The following is a 13,042-nucleotide window of genomic DNA, read 5'->3' as shown; positions in this document are numbered from 1 at the left end:
ACTATTTTGGACTCTTTGATCTCATTGGTAGTATTAATGGTTGCACACATGCAAGCCCATGATATACAACTCAACATGCATGCATGCTCTAGCTATAAACCTAGATATATATATCTGCATTGTACTTGTTGGAAATCAAAGTTAGGTATCAGAAATTAATTTATGTGATGAATCTATGTTAAGGTTGAATCAATTATTTCGAATCGATATCATCGGTGTCTGATTTGTACTAAGTTTAGTGCAATTATATTTCAAGAACTAGATCGTGTAAATATATCATTGCAATCGCAAAGATCTATCGATCTGATTGTTTTTGTTCAGTTTGCTTTTGATGTCAACCATGGATATAATTTCGTCTAATGATTTGATGTGAATATAACATCAATAAAATTACAGGATTCAGTCCATGTGAACAAAAGGGAAAATATTATGGAGTGCAGAGTAATTAAAATACTAAAAGAGGGTAAAAAAAATGTACTGGGTGAAAAAGATTACAACTATTATTGAACCAAGGGATACATGCATTTTTCAGAAAGCATAGCAGCAAAATGGTTAAAGATAAAACAGAGGTTCATCTTCATCAGATCATCAAACTCTAATATATTTCCTGATCAGAACTTTTTTTTTTTCGGTCTATCTATCGTTCCAGATTGGATCCATTAATTTGTTCGGCTTCTGTTTCGGATTGGATGATATGGTGTTCTCACACTGTGTAATGCTGTTGAATGGTGTCGATGTCGAGCCCTTTGAGCTTGACCACGGATTCAACATGACCCTTCAGTGTGTGCAGTTCACGGAGCCTATCGATAACATCAACACGGACAAATGTTAGGATTAGTATCTGGTTTGTTTGAGTGAAAAAATTGCAGGAATTATGGAGAACATTGAATGGTGTTGTACCTGGCAACTTCAGCTCGTCTTTTGGCCTGTTCGGCGATCTCTGAAAGTTCTCTGTAGCTATTCTTGTCGGAAAATAGGTTCGTGGTTTCGGGTGGCTGAAGGCCATGTAGAGTTCTCTGTGCCATTGCCCATTGAGCTTCTCTTTCCTCCCTACCGTAATCCTTCTTGGTAGTAAAGGCGGTCTGTGGTCGAATGAATGAGGTTGATTAGTTTAAATTATAGGTTCGAATTCAATAAACATTTTTCAGTTAAATAGTGAAATTTAAATCTTACCTTGTTCTCAAGTAGATTATCCCAAGCTTTTCCGCTGAGAATGTAGCGGATGCCGAATTTGAACCAATCAAGAGGGAAGAAGAAAACAACACTGTAAAGCCAGATAACTCCTGCCCATCCCCAGCCAATGCCTTTAATTCTGGCAAAGCCCCAGTTGGCATATACAGCTATCACAGTTGCAACCTGCCAAGACCGAAAGCCGAATGGTTATAGTAAAATACATATGAGTCAAGAATCTACACTGCATTGTTCTTTAACCCAAAACTTAAAAAATTGGAGTTGAGATCTTACAAGTTGAGCGATGATAAAGGCACTGACTAACAGAAGACCAGGGCGCTCAACGAAGCACCAGCTGCGAGACCTGGTGACAAAGATCAGGGCTTGACTTACAATGCTGACTTGTAGGTACAATGCAGCCATCATCTCATCCTCACTGTGCCTCAATGATCGAACCTTGAACTTGTCCTGCCAAAGCATCAGAACATTGTTAGTACAAGCCATATATATTCAAGGTAAGAAGCATTTGAAGAAGAAGGCTTACAGAGAAGAAATCAGTGTCTTTCATTGCCCAGAAGAATATGACAGTCATCAATGCCAGATAGCTACCCAAAACAACTCCAGTTGCAAAAATCTCCTTAAGTTTCCAACTGTCTGGCAATGGAGATGGCTTCACACGATCCTTTGAGATAGTCATGATTGTACCTGACATTATCAGATGAAGTGAAATGTGTAAGACTTCCATACAGGTGATTAAGCATCAGCAATAATTCGGTTAAAGTAAGACTAACCGTCATTCAGGATGGCTATAATTAGAACCATGAAGGGTGAGAAGTCGAACTTCCATATCAGTGCAATGAGCATAAAACCAAGCTACAGAGTTTGGAAAATTAAATTAATAAGTATGAACTCTAAAACCCATAAATATAAAAAAAACCACATCATATATAAAGAAAAAGAATAACACTTTATCAAAGTACTAATCTAGTAAATAGGAAGACTGAGGTTTATCAAATACTTACAACAATACGAATGGTGATAGAGACTGCATAAATCTGCAATTAAGGAGAAAACAATAAGCTTAGTCACAATCAGAAAATGCATATAAATGATGACAATACAATTATCTATAAGTCTCTCTCACTTTTTCTTTTGCAAATATTGTGTAGGGAAACTTACAGTGTAGTTCTTCATCCTCTGGAAGATGGCTCTGCTGGTCAGGACAGCACTAATGATGACACTCAAACCAGGCTCTGTAAGGACAATATCGGATGCGCTTCTGGCAGCATCAGTGGCATCAGCAACTGCAATTCCAATATCTGCCTTCTTCAGAGCAGGGGCATCGTTGACTCCATCTCCTGTCATTCCACAAATATGCTTCCTCTCCTGAAGCCTCTTCACAATTTCATACTTGTGCTCTGTTTCAATGCAATCCGAATAAGACCCCAAGCAAAGTATACCATGCTGATCTATCCAGTAAAAGCTAATGCCTAATCCAACTCACCTGGGAACACTCCGGCAAAACCATCAGCCTTCTCAATGAGTTCATCAACAGGAAGTGCAGCAATGGATGCATCCTTGTCTTGCCCAAGTAATGAAGATGAAGGGTACATATTTGTCCCCATTCCTAGCCTACGGCCAGTCTCCTTAGCAATAGCAAGCTGGTCACCTGAAAGTGAAACAGCGTGTTAGGAAGAGAAAACCAATTAGAGATGAAACGGTATTTGAAAAATGACAAAAAGTAAATAGCAGTTACCAGTAATCATTTTCACATTAACGCCAAGATTAAGAGCCCTGCGAATGGTTTCTGCACTGTCATGCCTTGGGGGATCAAACAGAGGCAACAGGCCAACAAATTGCCAAGGCCCTCCTGAGCTGTCCTTATTCTTCTCAGGAACTTCCTGTGTGAAACAAATAACACCAATGAAAACCATAACAATTGTTTTATAATACTAAGAAAGCTATAAAAGATGCTAATGGAAACCTGTCTTGCGACAGCCAATGATCGCAGCCCACGTTCAGCAAACTTGTCAATGACAGAATGAACCTTGTTTCTAACATCTTCCTTGCAGTTGCAGAGATTCAAAATCTGTTTTCATTACCAACCAAACCATAAACATCAGTATCACAAAAGAAGAAAAGGAAAAATCAAATGATATGAATGTACCTGCTCAGGAGCACCTTTACTCACGCGGTGCCAGTTGCCGTCGGCATCAATGTAGGTTAAAGCAGTTCTCTTATCAACAGGATTGAAGGGCAGAAAATGCATTTCCCTGATGCCAGCTCTTGCCTGCACAGAAATAAAATACACAAACCATTAGTTAATAAAAGAACACACCGTACCATAGTAAGCCCTTAAATTATGTCCTTGCTAAAATAAAAGTTTGGAGGTGAAGGACAAGAACATAATGTTGTTATACCTCCTTGGGATCAGCAAGCATTCCAACCATGGCAGCATCAATTGCATCCTGATTTTCTGTTCTTGATGCTCTGGCAGCCAATAACACTACATACTCTTTATCCACTCCCTTCGCAAAGACCTCAATCAAGTTTTTGTCAACGCTCAGTTTGTTCAGAGTCAGTGTCCCGGTTTTGTCACTGCAGAGCACGTCCATGCCAGCCATTTCCTCGATAGCAGTCATTCTCTTGGTAATAGCACCTTGCTCAGAGAGCCTGTGAGATCCGATGGCCATGGTGACAGACAAGACAGTTGGCATGGCAATTGGTATACCACCAATCAAGAGGACCAACAGATTGTCAATCCCATCTCTGTACTTCCTCTTCTGGATGGGGTACATGACGATGATCTCAACAATCATTCCAATGGCAATGGAACAGATACAAAAGTTACCAATGGCCGTGAGGACCATTTGGAAATGGCCAACTTGGTTAGTGCTGTCCACCAGATGGGCTGCCTTTCCAAAGAAGGTGTGGACACCAGTGGCAATAACAACAGCCTCAATCTCACCCTGCTTGCAAGTTGAACCAGAGAACACTTCATCCCCTGGGTTCTTCGTGACAGGAAGAGATTCACCAGTTAGAGCAGATTGATCAATCTTCAACGGATCTCCCTCAAGAAGACGAGCATCAGCAGGGACAATATCTCCTAGTTTGATACTGATGATGTCTCCAGGGACAAGAATTGCGGCATCTTGCTCGCACCAGCGTCCATCTCTAAGCACCTGCAGCCAGGAAACACCATTACAACACTGAACTCAACTCAATGGCAGCCAAAAAGCTTTAAAACTTCAAAGCTACCAGGGTTCAAGTCAGCACCTTTGTTTTTGGAGCCAGACCAGCCATCAAAGCTGCTGCGGCGTTGCCAGCATTGTTCTCTTCGATGAAACTGATAGTGGAGTTGATCACAAGCAGCACAACGATACCAACAAAGTCTTGCCAGTCCGGAGGTTTTCCATCACCATTGGCCAAAGCAATGGCCATAATAGCAGCCATTTCCATGACCCATGAAAGAGGGTTCCACATGAATCCCAGAAACTTGAGGATTTTGCTTTCCTGCCATTTCCAAAGCCAATTCCCAGTTCAAACATTCCGCAGGATTGAATACATGACAGACAATAAAAGCAAAGTCTTTCATTGTGAAAAAGAAAAGATGCAAACCTTCTTCTCTTCGAGCTTGTTGGGCCCGAAGATCTGAAGCCTGTTGGCTCCTTCCTCCGAGGAGAGACCTTCCCTGGAACATTTCAGCTGTTCGAACACCTCCTCTACAGGAATCCTCTCCTAAGAAGGCACATAAAGCTCGGATCAAACCATGCCCAACCATGTCACAGAACAAAACTAACAAATCATATTATTATGCTTATAATTACATTTGATTAGTATAAAGAAGATATTTTGAATGATGTAACAGTCATTAAAAAAAAATCCGGGCATCACGTGAACCAACAGGAAAGAGATAAACAGAAGTTTCTTTTTTAAGGGTAAAAAAAACAAAATTAAAAAGGCTTTAATAAAAACAAAGTGCAAACTGGGTATTGATTCCTTGGACCCCAATCCAAAACAAAAAGGACAACAACGGGAAGAACAAAGGTGAAAAGTCTACCCATTAGACCAATCAGAACCACTCAACTTCCCGATGTTCCTTAAAGTACCAAAAACCTTCATCATATTCCTTTTCTTTTATGTATATATATTATATAACACTATAATAGAATTAGAAACTTCATCACCCACCACCATATACACGCAATTACAGTTAAGCTTAATTTACTAATAGAATAGAATAGAATATTGAAGAGCAAGAGATATATATATATATATATATATATAAAAGTAATCTTCAGATTAGTGCGAATAGAGAAATGGCCACTAGAGAAAAAGGAATCAAAGCAGACAGGTGGGCAGCTGATGGGAAGGGGACAGGAAACGGGTCCACGGGCGGGGAGAAACGATCAGGGTGGCTAAAAATTTCAACTTTGTTTGGATGATTGCAGAGACTGTTACGGATGAATCAGAGAAGATTTCCATTTGTCCATTTCTAATGGCTGCAACCGTCGGCGGGCTAATCGACGATGATGGAAACAGGATGGTAAAAGTACGACTTTTAAGTACCACAAGCAAGTCCAAGCAGAGATAAGTGATTTTCAAACAATTAAATTATAGAGCTTTTAAAAACAGAACCGCAGCTAAAAAGGAAAAAGATCGAGAGAATAAAAAAATGAAGAAATTTTCTGTCGCTTTCTTTCTTATTGTATCCACCTATTCCTTGCTTGAATGGATTGAAGACTATTACCGGATTAAAAATAACAATAAATCAGAGAATTCCAGTAAACCCGGATTCTCGGGATTAAAAATTCCTTCTTTTTTAATTGACAAAGATAACAAATTACTCAAAAAGAAATAAACAACAATAGATCTACCAGAATTTTCAACCCAATTTCCCCATCTTTCAGCAAAAAAATAAAAAATAAAAAACTCTCAGATCATCAAATCAAAAGAAAAAAAAAAGATAAAATATTAAACCGCTAAAAAAAAAATCAACAACCCAACTTCACAAAAATCTGGATAAACCTTCAATAAAACACCAATAAATCAATCAGACAAAAGAAAAACCAAAACTTCAACGAAATCAATCCTTTCACTCTATAAAACCAAGCTGAGAATTAAAATGGAATGAATCTCACCAGATCAACAGTCTCATTCTTGATCTCCTCCAAGCTTATGCCCTTCTCGCCACCCATCTCTCCTTCGGTTCACGAGAGACTCCCCCTCGAAACCCCAAGAGACTAAACCCTAGCTCCAACTCCGAGCTCTAGAGATCGAAACGAAGACGACGACGATGATACCACGCTCCCCTTCCCACGCTATCAAACCCCCAATTTATATACTCAACTGAACTGGGCCCACACTGCCTCGTGATCCGCACCAAATCCTGATCCCGAGGTAGTAAAACCAGGTTACCAATAGTCAGACGTTGACGTCTCCTCGCAACCTCGAAGTGACCACCGAGATGGGTTCAAGTTCTGATCTCCAGGCTGATCAACGGTTGAGATTGCACAACGTTGCTAATAACCATTGTGGGACCCGGAGAGCGCGACACGTGGATCTATTTGGTTGGCTGCCTTTTGGGGCGGAACTCAAAATATCATGTGATTTGACTTTTGAGTCCGTGGGGCCCGCTCATATTATTTTTATTTATTTATTTATTTATTTATTTATTTTTGAGGTGGGCTTGAATTTGGTCCCCGCATCACAACCAATAATGCAATTGAACCGGACCGGGTTTGGTCAGACCGATCCTATATACGCTTCATTTTTTTATTTAATTTCACTAATAACCTTTATTATTATTAATGATATAATTTAGAAAGTAAAAAAAATATATTGCAGGGTATCACCGAAATCTTGTGAATTGATTTTATTATATATATATATATATATTCAATTAAGTGGACAAGCCACAGAAATTATAGCCATGCATAAGACTGAAAAATAAACATCCAGACCTATACTTTCATCTAGGGATGAGGGCACGGGTTGTAAACCCGAGCTCCCATTGGGGATCTGTTACCACTATTTTGGTGCTGAGAGAATTCGAATTCGGGGCAATGAAATTTTTTTATCTTAACATTAAATAAGTGAGGACATATCATTGAACTATGAGCTTGCTTGCCATATTATCAAATATTTTCCAATTATTTTTTTAATTTCAGTTTATACGAAAAAGAAAGGTTTTAATTCATTTATTTAATTTTCATTCCACACTTTATCTTAATTTTTATTTCATGATTAGAAATTTTCATTTTACTTAAATTTAAAATAAATAAAATAAGAAATAATAATAATAATAAAAGGAAAAGAATGTCAGTGGCATTTGTGTAATTTCAGGCAATAGGGAGTCTGTTTTTGTTAGGCAATTTAGGAAGGCCATGGGCGGCTTTTATTGGTCAATTTAAGCCGCACCTTAAATTTGACTAGTCAAGATCATTTAATCCTTTTTGTTTAAATTAATTAATCTCTTGTTTGACCACATGTGTATTTTCAAAGGAGATAATTGGAGATTAATTAATGGTATTACTCTAGTAACTTTTTAAACAATTTTATGTATAACTAATTTATGCCAAAAAGAATTACTTTATTTCAATATAGCTATATAATAACTTTCAATCAATATTGAAAATTTAATTAAGGAAAATCACTGAACAATTTTTTTTTCTTGTAAATTTTCTAACCTTTAAATTAAGGAATTAATCTAATTAACAAATGAATGATGCATTTCTATCTTGGATTTTATATATTTCAAAAACAACATTGATCAATGAATGTTATATCATTGGCAAAATGGGGGGAACTATAACAATTACTTTCATGACCAACTACGTTGCTTATATCAGATGTCCTACGACAAATATAATAATAATAATGTAAAATTTGATTATTACTTGGACAAAGACTATTCATTTAGGGTATACGGGTATACACACTATAATTAGGAAATTTTATTTTTATTTATTGTTTTCTAATTAATTTGATATAAAAACATATTTAAAAAATAATTAAAAATATATTTAATTCATAAACAAAGATTAAAATTAATCCTATTAAGTATTAAGATTTATGTATATATACATATACACTTAAAAGGATTTATCGTTGTTGACTGATTAGAACAACATTTATTCTATTTTATTTGTCATTATTTGTATGTTCCATAAAATTTATTATTATTAAATTATATAAAAAATAAGAAATTAAAACCTAATTGTTTTGACTAAAAAAGCATTGCTTATGTCAGCTGTTCTACGACAAATGTAATAATAATAATGCAAAATTTGGTTGGTGTCCAAAGACTATAGAGATCAAGAAATTTTATTTTTATTTATTATTTTTTTATTAATTTTATTAAAAAATATTTTTTTGAAAAATTTAATTAAAAATATATTTAATTTGTAAACAAAATTACAGTTAATTTTATGTAAGATTTATATAAATAAACACTAAAAAGACCAATGGATGACTGACTAGAACAGCATCTATTCTATTTTATTTGTCATTATTTGTATGTTCGACAAAATTTATTATTATTAAATTATGAAAAAAAAAGAGAAGAAACTAAAATTTAATTATCACTTGGTCCTCAAAATTCATCCCACTCTTTTAGACCATTATCTTGTGTACACATCATTTTCTTCTCTAAAAGATAAAAAGGCTTTCAAGATTTTCTGTTGTTGGAAAAATGGGGATATGTATGAACTTAATAAAGTCAGCAAAAATTTCATAAATAAATAAATAATAATAATAATAATAATTATTATTATATTAATGAAAAATTTCATCTCAAAGTGAGAAAAAATAGCCCACTTGCTCAAATCCTTGAAATTTCTTCTAAAGTTGACTAGGGTTAAGTTCCCATGGTGAAATTTTTTGGATTTGAGAAGAAAAATAAAAAAATATTGATGGCTTACCCATGTAAATAATTGTTTTTTTGCTCAAAATGAATTAAAATAATTCATAAAATATTAAGAGTAAATAAAATTGTTTGGCAAGAGTATAAACATGTATGATTTTTATGAGGGTGTGTTAATAATTAAAATATTTTTTTCTCAAAAAATAAGTGAGGTTTAAAAACTTAAGTGATAATTTAAGTTCTTTGAAGTGAAAGAAAAATGAGAAGTCTTTAAATTATCCACATTTATATTATTTTTTATATTAAAGTGATATTTCTAGTACTTCATTGAAAAATAACATCGGCAAAGAAAAGAAAAGAAACGTTTGTACACTATAATTTATTTTAGATTTATTAATTATTATTATTATTCTTTATCTCTTAGAAAGCACATGTGTTGTTATTCGTTACGTCAATGTGGTCATCCCTTTTAAAGTTGCTTTCTAATATTAATTATCTGAGATATTTTTTAATATATTACATTATTTTAATTGTCATTGCATCTCTAATATTACCTACTTAAATTTTTTCAATTATATGTTTTTCCATTCATAATTGTGTGTGTGTGTATATGTATGTATATATATATATAATAATAAGTATTATTATATTGGATTATTGAACATGGAGTTTGGTTTGAAAATTCCCATTAAAATAATTCTAGAGTTAGGGTTGGGGCACATCAGTGGGTGGTGTATCACATGGTGAGAACCTTTTTGGTACTTTGAATATATATATGTGTGTGTTTTTAACTTATGAATTATAATGTCCCTATACTACTTAATAAGTGTATTAATATATAGATCTATGTTGTTGGATATGAACAAACTAATAATAATAATAATAACAATAATAATAATAAGAAGAAGAAGTTTAATTTATTATCTTTAATTAAAAAGTAATATATTCTTAAAGTATAAACAAATCATTATTAACCTAATTAATTATCTATAGTTGAAGGAAAGTTGGTAACGTTTCTCGATTTTATATACTTGCAATCAAAACAGTACACGACTCATTGTTCTTCATTTCACAATAAAATTTATTTATAATTTTAACATAACTTATTATAGAAGAATTCTATATTGACTTTATTTAAGCGAATTAATATTCGTTACTCACCTCCCTTATATAAATATGTTTTTAATATCAACCTTTCCCATATACAAATTTATTAGTTATATGGTCAAATTCAAATACTAAAAATTTCATCGGCATTTTCCTTTAAAAAACCATCAATCGTCAATAAATTTTTTTATACAATTATGCAGTTATACGTAATTCTTTTTTTAGATAAGTGACCCTCCCCAACCACAAATAAATTTAGTTTATCTTCAAAATTCAAATACTAGAAAAATCATATTTATCAATTTAACAAATAAATAAATAAATAAAGTCACAAAAGTCAACAAACATCATTCCTTAGCAAACATAAAGTGATCAACTCTACAAGGAGGAAGACTTGACAGCCTAATCCCAATAACAAGTTGACCAAAAGTTAAAAGTTTTTTAAAAAAAAATAATAACTCCAACCAATAAAATATAAGCTTGCCTACCTTATTTCCAACTTTAAAAAGCAATTGAAATAAATAAAGAAATTTAAAAGGTTGATACCTTTAAACAACATTGAATAGCCATTAGCAAGTGAAGTCAATTTATTATTCTATTGTTCAAACTATTAGGAACATTAGTTTAACCTTTGAGGTTTTGAAATGATTCCATTAATTTTATAGTGAATTATGGAAACTTGGTGTTGATTTTGATTAGCTAATTAATTCAATTATTCTCCACTTAATAATTGATAATGGTGTGAAAACATTGGTCTTTGATTGAAGGTTGCTTAGTTTTTCTTATTTAAGTTGAAGCTCTTTACATGTGAAAATAATTGGGATTTCACATGGCTTCGTCATTCAATCAATGCACACTTAATTTCAATCTCATCTTTATTTAAAAAAAAAAAACCTTAATATTTGAATTATATATTCATTTCATGCTTTCATTAACCACAAACTAATGTTTTTAATGAAAGATATGGATAAGTTATTTTATGATAATGTGAAGCATGATTTATTGTCGAGATCTCTAATTCCAACTCCATCATAATTTCATGAAATTATAAAATAATTATGTCTATATTTCTAAATGTACTAAAGACAAAAATGATGAGTATATGACAAGACGGACTAAAGTCCTATTAAAATATAAATTAGAGACTTTTGTGACAGTAAATAAGATAGAAAACTTTATTTGCATTTGTTGTCGTATTTTTGAAACTCAATCTATTGTCTTATGTTTTTTTATCTTTTTAATATAAACAAATAATTTTTTTTATTTAAATTGGATATGTTTTTTTTTATTTTTTTTCCCTTGTATTGATGTGACGTGACATTATTTTGGTACAATAAAAATAGAATTATTTTAGTTGCCGAAAGTTATATACACACACATGAATGAAACACTCAAGAACTAAAGTTGGAGGCAATAGATCTAGTTCGTATCTAATTTTCAGAGAATTTTTCAGCTTTTTTGGATCTTTATCATTTGAGCAGCAAGAATAAATAACTCAATAAAGTAATTTAAAAAAGAGAATTGAACCAAATGTTTGGAGGCAATAAATCATTTTTCAGTTTGTTTGGTGCTCTTTTTCAATTAAACCAAATGTTTCTAAACTTTGCAAAGATTCCCATTGTCATCAAATGCCTCAAAAATCAAGTTTTCCCTCCATATATATACATATGTTTTTTATTTATATACCTTTGAAAAATATGCAATTATTACTTTTAAAAAAATTACTTATTTACTCTTGTAAAATATTCTAATTTGCATATATATGCTTCCAAATGCCGATTAAAAAATTTAATAAAAAAAATTAAACTTCCATTTTACTCTCTTTTTTTTTATTCATTTAATAAAAAAAAAATGATAATAAGAGATTAATGATGAATTATATATATATATATATATATATGAAGCGGCATTATTTAGAGATAACCTACAATAGCTATTAGATTTGAATCTAACGATCACTATCAAATAGTACTTACAGTACTTAACAACTCCTAACAATGCCGAAGTACAAAAACTAATAATAATTTTGTATATCACCTCTATAAATAACAACCGTTAGTTTATAATTTAATCACTGCCATCAATTTTTTAAATTTTATAAAACTAAAGAATTATGGAAAAAAAACATATTATATTGCACATATAATGATATGAAAGCACTATTGAGTAGCATAGTACATGCATTCCACTAGCAAAAACAAAAGAAAGTGTGGTGGAGGAAACTGTAGTTCCACCACGTCACTCAATAAATAAATAAATATAAAATAAAACCTCACAACCATAGAGATTGGCATCAATCTCTTCTCATATGCCTTTGGACCATGGCATAGAAACAACCAGGAAGGGAAGAGATGCAAAGAAGCTCTCACCCAATTATTTTTCTTTTTCATTTTCTCAAAAGATTCTTGATTTTAATTTCACAATAATTCATCTCACAGTCATCTTCACCTTATAAAGTTTTAATGTCACTTCTTTGATTTTTTTTTCTCTCCATTTATAGCTTAATTAATTTTCAATTAAAATGGTGCCAAATGAGCAAAGGAAAAAAAAGTTGTCTCATTAGCATCATCATTTTCCACTGTAACTACTAATTTGATCATGTTTTCATAAAAGTTTTATTGCAAAAGATAAACATGATGCGCCAACTCAGTGATAATTACCTTGCAAAATACCCAAACAAGAGATAAGTGCTGGCATGTCAATTTATTGGGCATTTAACCCAGAACACCAAATAATACAATAAAAGAAAAAATAAATAAAAAAACATAGAAATCTACCAATAGAAAAGAAAAAAAAAAGATGATTTAATTATATTGAAAATTAAGTGTAATGGTAGGCCTTTAGTTGCTAAAGTTATAATATCATGATAAAATTTAAAAAAAAAAATTAAAATAAGGCTCA

The 13,042-nt window shown here is 32.7% G+C and overlaps 1 protein-coding gene across 1 annotated transcript; it reads right to left on the bottom strand.

The window, feature by feature from the left end:
- Positions 1–363: 363 nt before the first annotated feature.
- LOC120268931 (plasma membrane ATPase) lies at positions 364–6,484 on the bottom strand. Its single transcript, XM_039276199.1, has 16 exons — positions 6,312–6,484; positions 4,789–4,908; positions 4,447–4,683; positions 3,591–4,352; positions 3,338–3,460; positions 3,155–3,259; positions 2,927–3,071; positions 2,675–2,839; positions 2,350–2,588; positions 2,193–2,225; positions 1,962–2,043; positions 1,715–1,875; positions 1,465–1,638; positions 1,174–1,356; positions 901–1,082; positions 364–800 (listed from the first exon to the last, which is right to left on the bottom strand). The coding sequence occupies exons 1-16, from the start codon at positions 6,366–6,368 to the stop codon at positions 704–706; spliced, it is 2,865 nt and encodes a 954-aa protein (XP_039132133.1). The 5' UTR covers positions 6,369–6,484; the 3' UTR covers positions 364–703.
- Between the last annotated feature and the right edge of the window lie 6,558 nt (positions 6,485–13,042).

The sequence above is a fragment of the Dioscorea cayenensis genome, chromosome 9, assembly GCF_009730915.1.
Source record: "Dioscorea cayenensis subsp. rotundata cultivar TDr96_F1 chromosome 9, TDr96_F1_v2_PseudoChromosome.rev07_lg8_w22 25.fasta, whole genome shotgun sequence".
NCBI lineage: Eukaryota > Viridiplantae > Streptophyta > Magnoliopsida > Dioscoreales > Dioscoreaceae > Dioscorea > Dioscorea cayenensis.
Note: the sequence above shows the minus strand (reverse complement) of the source record. Positions and strands in the feature narration are given on the sequence as shown.

Excerpts from the sequence above, each read along its gene's own strand:
- LOC120268931 (XM_039276199.1), bottom strand. The coding sequence starts at position 6,368 with ATGGGTGGCGAGAAGGGCATAAGCTTGGAGGAGATCAAGAATGAGACT. Across the intron at positions 1,083-1,173 it reads ATAATCTACTTGAGAACAAG|ACCGCCTTTACTACCAAGAA; the intron begins GTAAGATTTAAA and ends ATTCGACCACAG. Across the intron at positions 801-900 it reads AGACGAGCTGAAGTTGCCAG|GCTCCGTGAACTGCACACAC; the intron begins GTACAACACCAT and ends TGTTATCGATAG.